At 40.6% G+C, this 20,009-nt stretch overlaps 1 protein-coding gene across 2 annotated transcripts in view; it reads right to left on the bottom strand.

Annotated features, from left to right (window-relative positions):
• The window catches only part of FBXO28 (F-box protein 28), a 47,611-nt gene that overhangs the window by 8,679 nt on the left and 18,923 nt on the right, over positions 1-20,009 (bottom strand). The window contains exons 3-4 of one of the 2 annotated variants that reach the window (XM_053605357.1): positions 17,717-17,855; positions 460-655 (exon numbers count right to left, since the gene is read on the bottom strand). In XM_053605357.1, the coding sequence (XP_053461332.1) occupies positions 460-655; positions 17,717-17,855 (335 nt within the window). The remainder of the gene's footprint in view (positions 1-459; positions 656-17,716; positions 17,856-20,009) is intronic. The other variant, XM_053605358.1, reaches the window with a different exon arrangement.

The following is a 20,009-nucleotide window of genomic DNA, read 5'->3' on the forward strand; positions in this document are numbered from 1 at the left end:
TAGATGCTAAGCCAGATTTATGATATTTTCTTTCTTTTTTTCCAGTTTTTGGCTGGGGCCGGCACCCTACTCCTTTAAGCCACAGGTGCTGCCCAATTTATGATATTTTCAACTTATGCGGGATATACTCCCATTGTAAGTCAAGGAGCATCTACACGTAACTTTTCACTCAGCAATTCTACTTCTAACAAATTTTTGTAAGTGAATACTTGTGGTGTGCACAGATTTAGCCAGAAAACTGTTCAGATTTATCTTTAGAGTAGAGGTTAAATACTGAAAAACCAGAAACAACAAATGGGCCTAATAGTGCTAATCTATAATCGAATCTGTCATTAAAAGTGATGTTGCAAATAAATATTTACTGATCCAGAAAAGTCTGAGATAAGATGTATATTGTTAAGTGGGGGAAAAAGTTATAAAACTATGTACAAACGTAACATATTATAAAAAAAGAGATACCTGGAGGAGACCCCATGAGTCTTCCAGACACATCTGATCCTGGTAATTTTCTCTTTAGAATTGGAACAATCTTTTCATCAAAGTATTCCATTGCCATGGAAGAAATATCCCTTAATTCTTGAAGAACTTCATGAGCTCGTTGAGGGGCTCTGGTAGAATTGACATATCTCAATACACGATAAATCTCATCAATCACCTAAAATAATGAGTTCTCATTAGCACTTTAGTTTTTTTGTAAAAAAGAAAATACCTAAATAGAAGTGACTGCTTGTTCTGCAGTTCCTGTAATGATTTGTGAGGTGATTTACCAATGTATTGACCACTGATAAAATTACCATCTATAACATGAGTCTTCTGGCTTGTTATAATTTATACTTATATTTTTAAGCATCTTTTATGTACTGTGCTAGAGATTAAGAAGTCAGGATGAATAAAATACAGCTTCTGCCCTAAAAAAATTACAATGTAACTGGTGATATATATGTGCAAACAAGTGATACAAAGAGGGATATACAAATTGCTAAAGAAACTAAGAGGACTCAATTAAGAAATTAAATTATGTATGGGAGCCAGGATAGGAGTAGATTACCCAAACCCAACCCATCCAGTATTTTATTAGTTCTCTAAACACTAATCTGCTTCGCTTCCCAAAGCTTGAGGGACTCAGCCTGATTTCCTTTCTCTCTCTTTTTTTTTTTTTTTGGTTTTTGGCCGGGGCTAGGTTTGAACTGCCACCTCCAGCGTATGGGACCAGCGCCCTACTCCTTGAGCCACAGGCACCGCCCTCTCTTTTTTTTTTGAGACAGAGTCTCACTATGTCACCCTCGGTAGAGTGCTAGAGTGTCACAGCTCACAGCAACCTCAAACTCTTGGGCTTAAGTGATTCTCTTGCTTCAGCCTCCCAAGAAGCTGGGACTACAGGCACCTGCCACAACGCCCATCTATTTTTTGTTGTCACTATTGTTTAGCAAGCCCAGGCCGGGTTCAAACCTGCCAGCCTAGGTATGTGTGGCTGGCACTGTAACCACTGTGCTATGGGCGCTGAGACTCCTTTCTCTTTTTTGTTTTGAGACAGAGTCTCACTTTGTTGTCCTGGGTAGAGTGTTGTGGCATTACAACCCTATGTTGAGTGCTGTGCAGTCATAGCTCACAGTAACCTCAAATTCATGGGTTCAAGAGATTCTCTTTCTTCAGCCTCCCTAGCAGCTGGGACTACAGGCGCCTGCCACAACACCTGGCTATTTTTAGAAACGGGGGTCTCTTGCTCAGGCTGGTCTCAAACTCCTGAGCTCAGGCAATCCACCTGCCTCAGCCCCCCAGAGTGCTAGGATTACAGGCTCAGCCCGATTTCCTTTGTCTTTAAGCTGCTCCATAAGCTCTCTCCCTTCACATTTTCTTTATCTAAGGTGTGCTATAAACTGGAATGAGGTCTCCTTAAGTCTCACCTCTTTGCCATCACCAAAGGGTAGCAAAAGATCCTTTTTCATTTTCACGATAATTATTCTCATAGGGAAACACCTAAACGCTCTTGCTAGAATGGTAAATGAACCTTCCTTATGTATTTATGCTCTCAGGTTTTATCCCTAGGAGGTTATTCTTAATATTAACCATGGCTTCAACACAGACATGAAGATAATAATTTGTTTCTCCGAAGACCCCAAACTGGATGACATCTATGCCATGGGCCTTTATCTCACAGGAACTGTGGGTTAATCAACCAAAACATCCGTCACCAAAATCCCAAACACTGGAATGCAGTGGCATCATCACAACTCACCGCAACCTCAAACTTCCTGGGCTCAGGAGATCCTATTCCCTCACCTTTCAGAGTGGCTGGGGACTACAAGCACGTGCTACCATGCCTGGCTAATTTTTGTAGAGATGGGGTCTCCTTATTCAGGCTGGTCTCGAATTCCTGGCCTCAAGCAATCCTCTTGCTTTGGTCTCACAGAGTGCTAGGATTACAAGTGGAAGCCATTTCGCCCCATTGTATTTTTAAAAATAGTATTCATACAGTATTTTTTTTTTTCTTGAGACAGAGTCTCACTTTGTCACTCTCAATAGAGTGCCATGGCGTCATAGCTTACAGCAACCTCAAAATCTTGGGCTCAAGTGATCCTTTTGCCTCAGCCTCCTGAGTAGCTGGGACTACAGGCACCCACCACAATGCTCAGTTAATTTTAGAGACGGAGTCTCACACTAGCTTAGGCTGATCTCGAATTCCTGAGCTCAGGCAATACACCAGCCTCTGCCTCCCAGAGTGCTGGGATTACAGGTGTGAGCCACCATGCCCAGCCTAATATAGAATTTTTTCAAAAGTCCCTAGAACTTGTAATAGACTATTAATTGCATCTTTATGTATAAATTGGCCTTCAGTTCTTTAAACTAAATCAAACTCCCCACCTTTGTGCCCCAGGGCTTTTACAGGTTCTGATCTCTTTCCCAGTATGTTCTCACTGTATATTTCCCTCACAAAAAATTCCTTACTAAAACAAGAGATTTCAGGAATATTTTACTTTCCTTGAGTAGGTCTTTTCTAAACTCTCCAGTTTAAATCACATTAACATCTTCATAAAGCTCTTTATTTTCCCTTCAGAAAACACATTACAAGTACATCTTTCTGTTAATTTCTGTCTGTCCTGTAATATTAGAAGCTCTATGACATAAGAGATCATATCTGGTTTCATGGTGAGAGCCCCAGAGCCTATCATTGTCTGGCACATGGCAGATACTCAATAAATTTAAGGAGTAAAAAATGGTAAAATATTTAATTATTTAATACTGATTGACACATCTAAATAAAACAGTTCAGGGTAGCACCCGTAGCTCAGCCACATACACCAAGGCTGGCAGGTTCGAACCTGGCCCGGGCCTGTTAAAACAGTAACAACTGAAACAAAAAAAAAAAATAGCCAGGGGTTGTGGCAGGCACCTGTAGTCCTAGCTATTTGGAAGGCTGAGGTAAGAGAGTTGCTTAAGTCCAAGAGTCTGAAGTTGCTATGAGCTGTGATGCCACCGCACTCTATCCAGGGTGACAGCTTGAGACTCTGTCTCAAAACAAACAAACAAACAAACAAACAAAAAAACAGTTTAAGTGCAAACCATTAAGGCTAAATTCATTATAAGAATATGGTTTTATAATTAGCCAATGCCATAAATTAAAAAAAAAAAAAGAATGTAGATTTTAGAGGTCTGACTATGATCTGAACACAAAGGTCACAGAAAACAGAATTCTATTGACAGAGATTACTAAAAATATCTAATATTTAAAATAGTACTAATAGGTTTACTAAAGTACCTATAGCTTTATTTATTATTTTTTTTTGTAAAGACAGAGTCTCACTTTGTCGCCCTTGGTAGAGTGCTGTGGCATCACAGCTCACAGCAACCTCCAGCTCTTGGGCTTAGGAGATCCTCTTGCCTCAGCCTCCCAAGTACCTGGGACTATAGGCACCCGCCACAATGCCTGGCTATTCTCTTGTTGCAGTTTGGTTGGGGCCAGGTTCGAACCCACCACCCTCGGTATATGGGGACGGTGCCCTGCTCACTGAGCCACAGGCACTGGCCGCCCTACCTACAGCTTTATTTTATTTATTTTATTATTATTTTTGAGATGGAGCCTCAAGCTGTCACCCTGGGTAGGGTGCTGTAGCATCTCAGCTCACAGCAACCTCCAACTCTTGGGCTTAAGTGATTCTCTTGTCTCGCCTCCCAAGTAGCTAGGATTACAGGGGCCCACCACAAAGCCCAGCTATTTTTTGGTTGTGGTCGTCATTGTTGTTTGGCAGGCCCGGGCTGGATTCAAACCCACCAGCTCAGGTGTATGTGGCTGGCGCCCTAGCCGCTTGAGCTACAGGCACTGAGCCACCTACAGCTTTATTAATACATCTGTGGATACTATGTTTACATGTATATAAAAATACTGATAGAGAAATATTTATAGTATCTGTGAGCAGAACTACAAATGATGGTGATGATTGGTGATGGTTCAGGCATGAATAAGACACAGATCCTGGTCCAATGAAAGACAATGACTCCATTAAAGCATTAAGCAAAGGCATTAGGCAAGTCACTCAGACTGTAATAAATTCAACGTATAAGTGAAATGCTAAGTGCTAACATACAAAATAGAGATAAGTTCTGTTTGAGAGAATTAGGTAGGTCTGATGAAGTACATGGTAATGGGGAATAAGAAGAATTTCAACAAGAGAAGTCAGAGCAGGAGGAAGGTACACCTGGCTACACAAATAGTGTAGCTGAGCACAGGGACAATGTGGATAGGTAAGTGTAAGGCAGATAGTCAACATTTATGCAGTAATGATATGGTACTACGTACCAGGCTTTTATTGTAGGGTGTTTTCTAAAACCATATTAAAAAGATGTACAATTAATCTTTTTTCATAACCCCCTATTCTTTAGAATGAATTTTATACCAAAATATTCCACAGTATTCCTCATACTGGATTACTTCTATAAACTAATCTGAAATACTAGCTTTCCTATATTCAGTCTTCTAAATAAAGTATAAAAGTTATCTCTTTCCATTTGCTAAAATCTTCTATTAGGAAAGGTAACTTTTCAAGTCTTACTACATGGAGATTATTTTAGTCAAATGGGATCATCTATTTTTTCATTAAAAAAGTTTCTTTCCAGGTGGCGCCTGTGGCTCAGTGAGTAGGGCGCCGGCCCCATATACTGAGGGTGGCGGGGTCAAACCCAGCCCCAGCTGAACTGCAACCAAAAAATAGCCTGGCGTTGTGGCGGGCGCCTGTAGTCCCAGCTGCTCAGGAGGCTGAGGCAGGAGAATCGCGGAAGCCCAAGAGCTAGAGGTTGCTGTGAGTCCTGTGACGTCATGGCACTCTACTGAAGGCGGTAAAGTGAGACTGTCTCTAAAAAAAAAAAAAAAGTTTCTTTCCTCTGTTTAAAAGCTATAAGAGAGGACAAGATGAAGACAAAAGGGGAAGGAAAGTCTATGTTAGAGGTACACTCTTCTACTATTCAGAGTGATCAGTGGGTACAGTGGCTTTAGAGGCATTTTTTTTTTTTTTTGGTAGAGACAGAGTTTCACTTTATCGCCCTCAGTAGAGTGCGTGGTGTCACAGCTCATAGCAACCGCCAACTCCTGGGCTCAGGAGATTCTCTTGCCTCAGCCTCCCGAGTAGCTGGGACTATAGGTGCCCACTACAATGCCTGGCTAAGAGGCATACTTTTTTTTTTTTTGAGACAGAGTCTTAGAGTGTCGTAGCATCAGCCTAACTCACAGCATCCTCACAGTCCTCGGTTCAAGTGATCCTCCTGTCTTAGCCTCCATTAGCTGGGCGCCCACCACAATGCCCAGCTTATTTTTCTATCTTTAATAGAGACAGAGGTCTCACTCCTGCTTAAATGGTTCTCATACTCCTGAGCTCAAGCAACCCTCCTGTCATGGCCTCCCAGAGTGCAAGGATTACTGCACCCAGCCTAGAGTCATAAACTAAGAAAGCACAGTATTTACCAAATTTTTAAAATAGTTCATTTTCTGTGTAGGTTTAATCGTTTTCTTCAAACTACTTTAACAAGAATGCAATGGTGTAACTCTTGAGTTCTAGAGGTCTAGGCATTAGGCAAGTCACTTAAATGGTTATTTTTCCACCTTTCAAATAAAATGCCACATGCTGAACCCCATCCAGGCTTGAGGTAATGGAATATAGCAATCACTTGCTATCTCAGGGGTTCTAGGACACTAGGACACTCATGGATACCAAAATCTGTGGATGCTCAAGTCCCTTATATAAAATGGTGTAATATTTGCATATAACCTTAATTGTCTCTATATTACTTATAATACCTAATACAGGGTGGCACCTGTAGCTCAGTGGGTAGGATGCAGGCTACATACACCTAGGATGGTAGGTAGGTTTGAACCTGGCCCGGGCCAGCTAAAGCAACAATCACAACTGCAAAAAAAAAATAGCCTGGTGTTGTGGTGGGCGTCTGTAGTCCCAGCTACTTGGGAGGCTGAGGCAAAAGAATCACGTAAGCCCAAGAGTTGGAGGTTGCTGTGAGCTGTGATGCCACAGCACTCTTAACAAGGGCGACATACTGAGACGCTGTCTCAAAAACAAACAAAAAATCTAATACAATGTAAATGCTATGTAAAAGTTGTTATACTATATTATTTTTTAAATGTGGATTTTTATTTATTTATTTTTTTTGGACACAGAGTCTCACTTTGCTGCCCTTGGTAGACTTCATGGTGTCATAACTCACAGCAACCCCTAAATCTGGATTTAAAAAATTTTTTCTTCCTGAATTTTTTTTTTTTGTAGAGACAGAGTCTCACTGTACCTCCCTTGGGTAGAGTGATGTGGCGTCACACGGCTCACAGCAACCTCTAACTCTTGGGCTTACGCGATTCTCTTGCCTCAGCCTCCCGAGCAGCTGGGACTACAGGCGTCCACCACAATGGACCACATTTCTTCCTGAATATTTTTGACTTGAGGTTGGTTCGATTCGTGTGTGTGGAACCCACAGATATGGAGAGACTGACTCTAAGTTACAAAGAATACTTTTAAGTTTTAAAAAAGTACAATACAAATGTGGTGAATAATTATATCATCTCTAACACACAGAGTTCACTGTATTATTACTTATTTAAAATAATAAACCATGAATATTGTTTTGACTACTGCAGGTGGGATAATCTTTTAAAATCTGTTTAGCACTTCTCTAAAGAAGACAGACACACGATCTACAAACACATGAAAAAAAGCTCATCATCTTTAATCATCAGAGAAATGCAAATCAAAACTACTTTGAGATATCACCTAACCCCAGTAAGAGTAGCCCACATAACAAAATCCCAAAACCAGAAATGTTGGCGTGGATGTGGAGAAAAGGGCACACTTCTACACTGCTGGTGGGAATGCACACTAATACGTTCCTTCTGGAAGGATGTTTGGAGAATACTTAGAGACCTAAAAATAGACCTGCCATTCGATCCTATAATTCCTTACTAGGTTTATACCCAGAAGACCAAAAGTCACAATGTAACAAAGACATCTGTACCAGAATGTTTATTGCAGCCCAATTCATAATTGCTAAGTCATGGAAGAAGCCCAAGTGCCCACTCACCCACGAATGGACTAGCAAATTGTGGTACATGTATACTATGGAATATTATGCAGCCTTAAAGAAAGATGGAGACTTTACCTCTTTCATGTTTACATGGATGGAGCTGGAACATATTCTTCTTAGCAAAGTATCTCAGGAATGGAAGAAAAAGTATCCAATGTACTCAGCCCTACTATGAAGCTAAATTATAGCTTTCACATGAAGGCTGTAACCCAACTATAGCATAAGACTATGAGGAAAGGGCCAAGGAAGGGGAAGGGAGGGGGGGAGGTTAGGGTGGAGGGAGGGTAATGGGCATCTTAGAATGGGTACAGGTGAAACTTATAAATGCAGAATACAAATGTCGACATACAATAACTAAGAAAATGTCATGAAGGCTACGTTGAACAGTTTGATGAGAATATTTCAGATTGTATATGAAACCAGCACATTGTACCCCTTGATTGCACTAATGTACACAGCTACGATTTAACAATAAAAAACAAACAAACAACAAAAAAAACCCTGTTTAACAAACAGAATATGACAAACAACATTTAAGCTAAGTACTATTACAAGTCAAAAAGTCAAAAAAATTAAATTTATACAATAAAAAAGTTACAGTAAGCTAAGGTTAATACATTATTCAGCTCAATAAAACAAAATAATTTGGCTGGGTGCAGTGGCTCATGCCTGTAATCCTAGCACTCTGGGAGGCCAAGATGGGTGGACTGCCTAAGCTCAAGAGTTCAAGATCCGCCTCTAAAAATAGCTGGGTGTTGTGGTGGGCGCCTGTAGTCTCAGCTACTTGGGAGGCTGAGGCAAGAGAATCACTTGAGCCCAAGAGTTTGAGTTTGCTGTAAGCTATGATGCCATGGTACTCTACCAAGTGTGACAAAGTGAGACTCTGTCTCAAAAAAAAAAAAAAAAAAGAGAGAAAGAAAAAAACAACCACAACAAGGGCAGCGCCTGTAGCTCAAAGAAGTAGGGTGCCGGTCCCATATGCCGGAGGTGGTGGGTTCAAACCCAGCCCCGGCCATAAACTGCAAACAACAACAAAGTAAATTTAGTGTAGTTCAAGTGTGCACAGTATACAGTAATATCCAAATCAGGCTAATACATCCACAGCAATTTCAAATTCCACTCATGATTAAGTGCCTTAGACAGGTATACATCTTTTTCTCTTTTATACTGTATTTTCACTGTCCCGCCCCCTCCCCACCTTTTCTGAGACAGAGTCTCACTATATTGCCCTTGGTAGAGTGCTTTGTCATCACAGCTCACAGCAACCTCCAACTCTTGGGCTTAAGCGATTCTCTTGCCTTAGCCTCCCAAGTAGCTGGGACCACAGGCACCTGCCACAATGCCAGGCTTTTTTTTTTTGCAGTTGTTTAGCTGTTGTTTAACCGGCCCAGGCCAGGTTCAAACTCACCACCCTCAGTCTATGTGGATGGCGCTGTAACCACTGTGCTATGGGTGCCAAGCCTATTGTCCCTTTTTTTGTTTAGATACAAAAATATTGTAATTACAGTACTCAGTATAGTAACATGCCATATCGGTTTGCACTTTAGAAGCAATAGGCCATATCATACAGTCCAGGTGTGTAGGAGGCTATACCACCTAGGTTTGTGTAAATACACTCTGAGGGCCACACAACGATGAAAACACATAACATCATTTCTCAGGACCTATCCCCTTCATTAAGAGACTGTCTTTTCTTATTTCTCTTAGAGTGTCACTCACAGAAGTTTTATATCCTTGCATGGTTTCCTCAAAGGCATTTTTTCCTCCTGTTTTTTAAATTCTGTGTTTTAAAAAAAGTTGATCAGAATTCCCTAAGATAGTTGGGGGTGGAGAGAAGGAATCTAAAAATTTAATACAAAAACAGACTGATTCTTTTAAAATTTTGCTTAATTTTTTTAGAGATGGGAGTCTTGCTATGTTGCTCAGGCTGGTCTTAAAACTCTTGGCCTCAAGTGATTCTCCTGTCTCAGCCTTCTGAAGTGCTAGGATTACAGGTATAAACCACTATGCTCTCACTCCACCCCCCTAACAGGGTACCCCCCAGGCTCCATGTAGATTATGTAAGGACTTTTTTGTTTATCTGTGGGGGTGAATATCCCGAAAAATATGCATGGACCTTCTTTTTTTTTGCTCATCAGCTTTTGTTATGTTTGTGTATTTAATGCATGGCCCAAGACAACTCTTCTTCCAATGCAGTGCAGAGAAGCTAAAAGGTTGGATACCACACTTAGGTTCAAGGCTGTATGTATTTTGGGGCAAGTTTGTAAAAGGAAAGAATGCTCCCAATGCTTCATTTTTTTTTTTTTTTAAGAATCTTTCACATTAAAATCAATTTTATAAGAAACAAAATCACAACACTATAGAAACATAAGACAAACATAAATTGAAATATTTAAAATAGCTGGCCTTGGGGCGGCACCTGTGGCTCACAGAGTAGGGCGCCAGCCCCATATACTGAGCGTGGCGGGTTCGAACCCAGCCCAGGCCAAACTGCAACAACAACAACAAAAATAGCCAGGTGTTGTGGCGGGTGGCGCCTGTAGTTCCAGCTACTCGGGAGGCTGAGGCAAGAGAATCGCCTAAGGCCAAGAGCTGGAGGTTGCTGTGAGCTGTGACACCACATCACTCTACCAAGGGCAACAAAGTGAGACTCTGTCTCTAAAAATAAGATAAAATAAAATAAAAAATAAAATAAAATAAAATAAAATAGCTGCCCTATCCTCTTTAAAAATGTGAAGATTGGGCGGCGCCTGTGGCTCAACGGGTAGGGCGCCGGTCCCACATGCCGGAGGTGGCGGGTTCAAGCCCAGCCCCGGCCAAAAAAAAAAATGTGAAGATCAACCCAGCTGCTGGGGAGGCTGAAGCAGGAGAATCGCTGAAGCCCAAGAGCTAGAGGTTGCTGTGAGTCCTGTGACATCATGGCACTCTACTGAAGGTGGTAAAGTGAGACTCTGTCTCTACAAAAAAAAAAAAAGTCAAGATCAAGAGACACAAAGAGAACTCAGGGAATTTCCAGATTAAAGAAGAATAGCATCCACGCATGGTCTTGGAGTGGACTTTGGACTGAGAAAAAAAAAAAAATTGCTAGAAAGAGTATTATTGGGGGCGGCGCCTGTGGCTCAGCGGGTAGGGCGCCGGTCCCATATGCCGGAGTTGGCGGGTTCAAACCCAGCCCCCGGCCAAAAAAAAAAAAAAGAGTATTATTGGGATATGTGATGAAATTTGAATATTAACTATCAGTTAGATAAGGGTCTTTATATCAGTGTTAAATCAAATCTGACTTTGCTATCTGTATTGTGGTTAAGTAGGAATATCCTAGTTCTTAGAAAATGCACTGATTTAGGAATCAAGTAGCAGAACTCCAATTTATTTCAAGGAGTTCAGGAAAAAAGATGTATATACAGAGGATGCCAAAAACATGCTCATTTTAAGAAAGGAGAAAAGTATCACATTTGTAATGCTCAAGTCACATTTGACTTCAGCAAGTACAAGAGCTGCTCAAAGTGACTTGTATTCATCTTTTGCTATCAATACATATTATTACAATTTTAATACAGTTTTTTCCTTTCTTAAAAATGTATATACATTTTTTTCCCATCCTCTGTATAAATAACAAGAGTAAACAAGACAAAAGTTAAATAATTGGTGAATCTGGAGTCCCTTGCATTAGGTCTGACAATTCTAAGTTTGAAATTACAAAATAAAGGACTAGAATATAGACACCACCAATGTTTCTTTCTCAAAACATTAAGAACTAATAAACATTAAAAACTGGCTAGACTTGGTGGCTTATGCCCATAATTCTAGCACTCTGGGAGGCTAAGGTGAGAGATCACTTGAGCTCAGGAGTTTGAGATCAGCCTGGGCAAGAGCAAGACCCCATCTCTAGTAAAAACAGAAAAATAAACTGGGTGTGGTGATGCATGCCTGTAGTTCCAGCTACTTGGGAGGCTGAGGGAGGAAGACTGGTTGAGCACAGGAGTTTGAAGTTGGCACTGACTTACAATGATGCCACTGTACTCTAGCTGGGGCAATAAAGTAAGACTCCCAGTCCCACCCAAAAGTAGTAGATTTTAAGTCTGTTCAAGTAAATTCAGCTTTATTACTAGAGACTCATTCACACTGTGAAAACCCTAAGTTTTGGGTACCACTGTTTCACTAACAACAAAAGGGTTACCTGAGTTATTAGTGATCATTAGGGGGGCACCTGTAGTCCCAGTTACTTGGGAGGCTGAGACAAGAGAATCGCTTGAGCCCAAGAGTTTGAGGTTCCTATAAACTATGATGTCATGGCACTCTGGGTGACAAAGTGAGACTCTATCTCAAAAAGAAAAACAAAACAAAAAAACTGCATACTAAATCAAGACTGTATGTTAGACTGAAAGAAAATTATTTTGTGTAATATTCTTATTTCAGATGTGGAAATTAAATGCTATGTCCTTTAATCTTAACTTTTGAGACAAAGTCTCCACTCAGTCACCCAGGGGTTGAGTGCCGTGACGTCATAGCTCATAGCAACCTCAAACTCCTGGGCTCAAATGATCCTATGCATAAGCCTCCCAGGTAGCTCGGACTATAAGCACCCACCACAATGCCCAGATAATTTTTCCTATTTTTAGGAGAAATAGGGTCATGCTTTGCTCAGGCTGGTCTCAAACTCCTGATCTGAGGCAATCCACCTGCCTCGCCTCTCAGAAGTGCTAGGATTATAGGCATGAGCCATTGTGCATTTGAAGAAAGAACAAGAAAAGTTTAAGGATAAAAGTACAAAACGGGGGCGGCGCCTGTGGCTCAGCGGGTAGGGCACCGGCCCCATATGCCGAGGGTGGCGGGTTCAAACCCAGCCCCGGCCAAACTGCAACAACAAAAAAAAATAGCCGGGCGTTATGGCAGACGCCTGTAGTCCCAGTTACTTGGGAGGCTGAGTCAAGAGAATCGCCTAAGCCCAAGGATTCGGAGGTTGCTGTGAGCTGTGTGACACCACAGCACTCTACCGAGGGTGATAAGGTGAGACTCTGTCTCTACAAAAAAAAAAAAAAAAGTACAAAACGGGAGCAGTTATAACAATCCAAATACTGCAAACTGTGTTAAGTTCACAGTGTAGTCTAAGTTAGCTAAAAAGTATCCTCTATGTAAAAATCAAAAGTAATATTCCGAGTATTCATGATGTTGTTTTAGACAAGATATAAACAATGACAAAGGCATTTTATTTTTATTTATTTATTTATTTTGGGAGACAGAGTCTCACTTTATCACCCTCAGTAGAGTGCTGTAGCATCACAGCTCACAGCAACCTTCAACTCCTGTGCTTAGGCAATTCTCTTGCCTTAGCCTTCCAACTAGCTGGGAGTATAGGCGCCTGCCACATGCTCGGCTATTTTTTGTTGCAGTTTGGCTGGGGCTGGGTTTGAACCCGCCACCATTAGTATATGGGGCCAGCGCCCTACCCACTGAACCACAGGTGCCACCGAAAGGCATTTTAAAGGAAAAAAAAATAAAATAAAAAAATAACCCACGCTATGGGCGGCGCCTGTGGCTCAGCCAGTAAGGCGCTGGCCCCATATACCGAGGGTGGCGGGTTCAAACCCGGCCCCGGCCAAACTGCAACCAAAAAATAGCCGGGCGTTGTGGCGGGTGCCTGTAGTCCCAGCTACTCGGGAGGCTGAGGCAAGAGAATCGCTTAAGCCCAGGAGTTGGAGGTTGCTGTGAGCTGTGTGAGGCCACGGCACTCTACTGAGGGCCATAAAGTGAGACTCTGTCTCTACGAAAAAAAAAAAAAAAAAAAAAAACTTAAAAAAAAAAAAAATAACCCACGCTGAATTATGAGAGGACATGTTATCTGAATAAAAATAAAAATTATTTGGATTTCTGATTTCCAGTCAAGTGCAGGCTTTCAAAAGAAAAATAAATTAGGATAGATTCTTGCGAAAAAAATGCATCCTATTAAGGAAATAGAAGAAAACAATAGAGAAAACAACTGAGAGATCAGAAAGCTGCCATGTGGCTTTGTTCAAATCAATTAAGTTTCTAGACCTTAGTTTTCTTTCTTTTTCTTTTTTTTTTTAAATGTTATTTCTGGTTTTATTTATTTATTTATTTATTTATTTGGCCGGGGCTGGGTTTGAACCCGCCACCTCTGGCATATGGGACCGGTGCCCTACTCCTTGAGCCACAGGCGCTGCCCTGGACCTTAGTTTTCTTAGCAATGAAATAGGGATGGAAGTATTTGTTCTATCCACTATACATAGCTGTGATAGAAAGTAAATAAGATAATGTGTACAAAAGGACTCTGAGAATTAGAAAGTGCTTTGTAAATACAAGATACAACAATGACAAGATAAAAGGTTAGGCAGATACACATTATAAGGTAACGTACAAAAATTCTTTTTCAACTGCTGTGCTACTGTGGGCAAGGTAAAGGCTTCAGTTAAAAGAGCTGCCCAAGGCAAAAGCACAAGAAGACTTACTGAATCTTAAAAAATTTTAAGATGTTCTCCATTGCTGCCCCGTTTTTTTTTTCCTGGTATGAGATTGCAAGGGAAAAAAATCAGCAAGTGTTTCCAAAAAACAACACTCAATTGGACTTAACCTTATTTGTTTATATAGTAACGATCAACATTCCAATCATATAAGCCTCATCAACTAGAACAAAGATTGGCAGATACTTTTGTTAAGATCAGATAATAAATAGGAAATATTTTAACTTTTACAGGCCTCTGCCACAAACTTTTCAACTTTGTTAGTTAACAACTGACTGAACTGTCTCTGAAGTTATGACTGCTATAAGATGTTTCTTAAATATTCACATTCTTAACAATGATATATACAATAAAAACTACTGCAATAAGGACAACCTATAATGGTTCAAAAAAATTTTAGGAACACTGAAGAGTCAAGGCCTATGTATCAAATTTGGATAAAATCTTATGTGAAGAAAAATGAAATATATTAAAGAATATTTCAAATAAAAAGTATAAGAAATGGAATGTCTTTGGAATCACAAAATAAATGTCAAAGAACATTGATAATGAAGAAAGACACATTAAATATTGCCAATGTAAATTACCTTTAGAAATAACATAGAACATTCATATTTTCTAGGTATTAATTAATTCTAATCATGATTAAGGGAATCTTTTGCCAGCATCATCTAGTGATATGACCTTTAATTCTAAATGTACCACTTCCAAAAAATAAGATATAGACACACACCTCATCTAAATTTACACTTAATTTAAGAATAGAGGGATACTACTGAAGACATGTTGAATACTGGAGGTTTTATTAACTTAGTAACAGTAAATATGCCACAATAGACTTATTTCTGTTTTATAGAGGACTATTAGCTCTGAGAACATTGCTACATGGCAATTCTTTATTCTTGTCAAACCTGCAAGTTTATAAAAGCTGTCTTTATGAAACATTTCTTGTTTTTTATTTTTTTTTAGCTTTGAGATTTTTATTTACTTTTTTCTTTTATTTATTTTCATACAGAGTCTTACTCTATCGCCTAGGCTACAGTGCCCTAATGTCAGTCTCGATCACAGCAACCTCAATGAATTCAAGTGGTCCTACTGCCTCAGTCTCCCTAGTAGGTGCTTGCCACAATAATGGCTAATTTTTGTATTTTTATTTGCTTGTGTATGTACATATGTATGTACGTATGTATGTATTTATTTACTAAGAGACAGAGACTGTGTTGACCTCGGTAGAGTACTGTGGTGTCACAGCTCACAGCAACCTCAAAATCTTGGGTGTGATTCTCTTGCCTCAGTCTCCCAAGTAGTTGGCACTACAGGAACCCGCCACAATGCCTGGCTAATTCTGTGTTGTAGTTGTCATTGTTGTTTAGCAGGCCAGGGCCAGGTTCGATCCCACCAGCCCCGGTGGAAGTGGCCGGTGCCCTATCCCCTGAGCTATAGGCACCAAGCCAATTTTTATATATATATATTTTTTTCTTTTTTTTTTGTAGAGACAGAGAGTCTCACTTTATGGCCCTCGGTAGAGTGCCATGGCCTCACACAGCTCACAGCAACCTCCAACTCCTGGGCTTAAGCGATTCTCTTGCCTCAGCCTCCCGAGTAGCTGGGACTATAGGCGCCTGCCACAACGCCAAGCTATTTTTTGGTTGCAATTCAGCCGGGGCTGGGTTTGAACCCGCCACCCTTGGTATATGGGGCCGGCGCCTTACCGACTGAGCCACAGGCGCCACCTCAATTTTTATATTTTTAGTAGAGACATGGATTTCGCTCTTGCTCAGCCAGGTCTGGAACTACTGAGCTCAAGTGATCCATCTGCCTTAGCCTCCCAGAGTGTTATGATTACAGGTATGAGCCACTGTGCCTAGCCAAGTATTAATTCTTAACAAACTTCTCTAAAGAATATCCGTGATTCTACAGTACATTTCTTATTTAGAATTTTAAATATAAAGATCACATAGATACAGTAACATTAGGATAGAAGCTTTATATCATGGGAGTGGTCGTGAAAAGCATCCCAAAGAGAGCTGAGCTTTTTTTTTTTTTAGATATTTATACATATATTTTCAACAACTTTATGGAAATGTAATTTACATAACATAAAGCTTACTAATTTTACATGCACAATTCAATGATTTTTAGTAAATTTACTAAATTGTGCAACCATCGCCACACTTCAGTTCTAGAACATTCCCATCACATCATTAAGATCTCTCCTGCCTGCTTACCCCCTTAGTCCTCATTCCCACCTCCAGCCCCAGGGAACCAACGCACATATTTTAAAAATATATTGGAGGTTTTATTTTCACTTCTGATTTCTATGATATGAATATTTTTATGACTCTCAATACAGGTTGCCAATTGCCTTTTGAAGCAGCCATACTATTTTAAATGGCTGCCAGCTATATATGACAATGGCATTTCATGCTACATTCTGAAGAATTAAGTATCAGTATTTTTAAATTTCTAATGATTTTGTATTTTTTGGTTACTTGAAACAGATCTTTTTTCTATTTGTATTTTTTTTTATGGTTTTATTTTGTTTCAAATGTGTTTTCTTAAAAACCATTCAGTTCTAACCTTCACTAATCTTGAGCTGAGCTTTTTTTTTTTTGTAGAGACAGAGTCTCACTTTATGGCCCTCAGTAGAGTGCCATGGCATCACACAGCTCAAAGCAAACTCCAACTCCTGGGCTTAAGCGATTCTCTTGCCTCAGCCTCCCGAGTAGCTGGGACTACAGGTGCCCACCATAACGCCCAGCTATTTTTTTTTGGTTGCAGTTCAGCCGGGGCCGGGTTTGAACCTGCCGCCCTCGGTATATGGGGCCAGCGCCTTACCAACTGAGCCACAGTGAGCTGAGCTTTTTTTAAGAAAAAGTAATCAGTGAGCCCTCAGACAACATTGGAGCTTTGATGGGTAGTGAATATTAGTCTGTATCTCATAAGGTACATTTACTTGAACCAAGGACTACTAGAATTTTAAAGATAATAATAAGAGATCTTTAAGAGTAGGTGATTTATTTAAGACATTAAAGCTAGAAATTGGAACTAGAAAATCCGAATAATTCAAGGTGTTTTTAACATGACAGTCACATTGAACTCATTTGTTAACCCTTAAAAAGTTGATTGTTGGCAGGGCAGGTGGCTCATGCCTGTAATCCCAGCACTCTGGGCAGCCAAGGCGGGTGGACTACCTAAGCTCAGGAGTTCGAGACCAGCCTGAGCCAGAGCAGACCTCGTCTCTAAAAAAATAGCCAAGCGTTGTGGTGGACGATTGTAGTGTAGCTACTTGGTTTAGGCTGAGGCAAGAGAATCACTTAAGCCCAACAGTTTGAAGTTGTTGTGAGCTGTGATACTACAGCATTCTATTGAGGGTGGTAAAGTGAGACTCTGTCTCAAAAAAAAAAAACAAAAACCCAAAAAACTATTTAACTCGCCAGTACGGCTGCAAATAAATAAATAAAAAGTTGATTGCAGTAACAAAAAAAAAAATCACATATATGATATATACCTATATTGATAACTGTATAGAAGCTAAACAAACCCATTCATAAAAACTCATTCAGAAAAGAACAATTCTACTATTTCAAAAATCACTTTATAACTTCATAATATATTCATAAGGGCAATCCAGCTGTTCTAGGTAAACAATTCTATTTTACCTTTCCTGGGATGAAGCAACAAAGATTGGAATCCACATACTTCATGAAAGTCATATTTAATAGTGACAGCCTTGTTTCAACAGCAGCAAGAATGTCTGCATGACGAGCTAATGAGTGGTTTCTCCTTTCTGACTCTCTCCTGTAACAATAATTTTAAAAGGCAACCATTAAAGCAATACTGTGCACTAAATGTTAAGCAATAAAAACGCCTTGAGGAAACAGTGTAACTTTTTTTTTTTTTTTTTTAGCCGCCACAATGGCCCAGGCTATTTTTTTGTTTGTTTCAATTTGGCCAGGGCCGGGTTTAAACAGGCCACCCTTGGTACATGGGGCCAGCACCCTACCCACTGAGCCACAGGCGCTGCCCAGTGTAACTTTTTTTAAAGACAGTGTCTTATTCCATTGTCTTGGGTAAAGCATGGCTTCAGCCTAACTCACAGCAACTCAGGAAGGTTCAAGTGACCTTCCTGCCTCAGCCTCTTAAGTAGCTGAGACTACAGACACTGCCACAATGGCTGGCTAATTTTTCTTTTTTTTGCTCTTGCTCAAGCTGATTTTGACCTCATGGCCTCAAGGGATCCTCCCACCTTGGCCTCCCAGAGCGCTGGGTTACAGGTATGAGCAACTGTGCCCAGTCAAAATAGTCTTTTTGTTGCAGCCATCGTTGTTTGGCAGGTCCGGGCAGGATTTGAACCCACCAGCTCAGGTGTATGTGGCTGGTGCCTTAGCTGCTTGAGCCACAGGTGCCAAGCCTTTCTTTTTTTTTGACACAGAGTCTCACTTTGTCACCCTTGGTAGAGTGCTGTTGCATCCTCTTGCCTCAGCCTCCCTAGCAGCTGGGACTACAGGCGCCCGCCACAACAACCGGTTATTTTGTGTTGCAGTTTCTGGTTCAAACCCACCATCCTCTGATATATGGGGCCGGCGCCCTACTCACTGAGCCACAAGTGCTGTCCTTCTTTTTCTTTTTTGAGACAGAGTTTTAAGTTGTTACCCTCGGTAGACTGCCGTGGTGTCACAGGTCATAGCAACCTGAGACTCTTGGGCTTAAGCAATTCTCTTGCCTCAGCCTCCCAACTAGCTGGGACTACAGGTGCCCACCACAACGCCCAGCTACTTTTTGGTTGGAGTTGACATTATTGTTTAGCTGGCCCAGGCCGGGTTCAAACCCACCACCCTCTGTGCATGTGGCTGGCATGATAACCACTGTGCTACGGGTACTGAGCCTTTCATGTGCTTATTGGCCACTAGCCTATCTTCTTTGGAGAAATGTCTGCTCAAATCCTTTGACCACTTTTAAAATGGGTTGTTTTTTTATTGTTGAGGTGTAAGATATAATCCATATACAAGTCCCTTACTAGACATATGATTTGTACATATTTTCTCCCATTTTGTGAGTTGTCTGTTCCCTTTCTTAATGGTGTCTTTTAGCCATAAAATTAAAAATTATTTTTGTAGTAGAGATATGGTCTCACTATGTTGCCCCAGGCTGGATTTAAATTCCTGGTCTCAAAGATCCTCTTGCGTTAGCCTTCCAAAAAGCTGAGATTACAGGTATAAGCCAATGTACTCAGCTTAATGTTTTGATGAAGTCCAATTTGCCTACTTTTTCTTTGGCTACTTGTGGTTTTGGTGTCATACATAAGAACACTGCCTAATGTGAGTTCATGAAGATTTACTACTATCCTTTCTTCTAAGAGTTTTATAGTATAGGGTTAACATTTACACTTAGGTCTTTGATCCCTTTTGAAGTAATTCCGTACATGACGTGAGGAAGGGGTCCAAATCCATTCTTTTATATGTAGAAACCCAGTTGTCCCAGTATTATTTGTTGAAAACACTATTCTTTGCTCTATTAAATTGTCTTGGCATTGAGAAAAATCAACAAAAAACATAAGGGTGTATTATTTAGACTCTCAGTTCTATTTAACTGCTCTATATGTCTATTCTTTTTTTTTTTTGAGACAGAGCCTCAAGCTATTGCCCTGGGTAGTGTCGTGGCATCACAGCTCACAGCAATCTCCAACTCTTGGGCTTAAGTTATTTTTTTGCCTCAGCCTCCCAAGTAGCTTGGACTATAGGTGCCTGCCACAATGCCCGGCTATTTTTTGGTTGTAGTTGTCATTGTTTGGTAGGCCTGGGCCGGATTCGAACCCGCTAGCTCTGGTGTATGTGGCTGGCGCCTTAGCTGCTTGAGCTACAGGTGCAGAGTCTATATGTCTATTTTTTTTGCCAGTATCATACTGTCTTGATTACTGTAGGTTTGTAGTAAGTTTTGAAAATGTGAAGTATT

Source organism: Nycticebus coucang, chromosome 10, assembly GCF_027406575.1.
Source record: "Nycticebus coucang isolate mNycCou1 chromosome 10, mNycCou1.pri, whole genome shotgun sequence".
NCBI classification, from domain to species: Eukaryota; Metazoa; Chordata; class Mammalia; order Primates; family Lorisidae; genus Nycticebus; species Nycticebus coucang.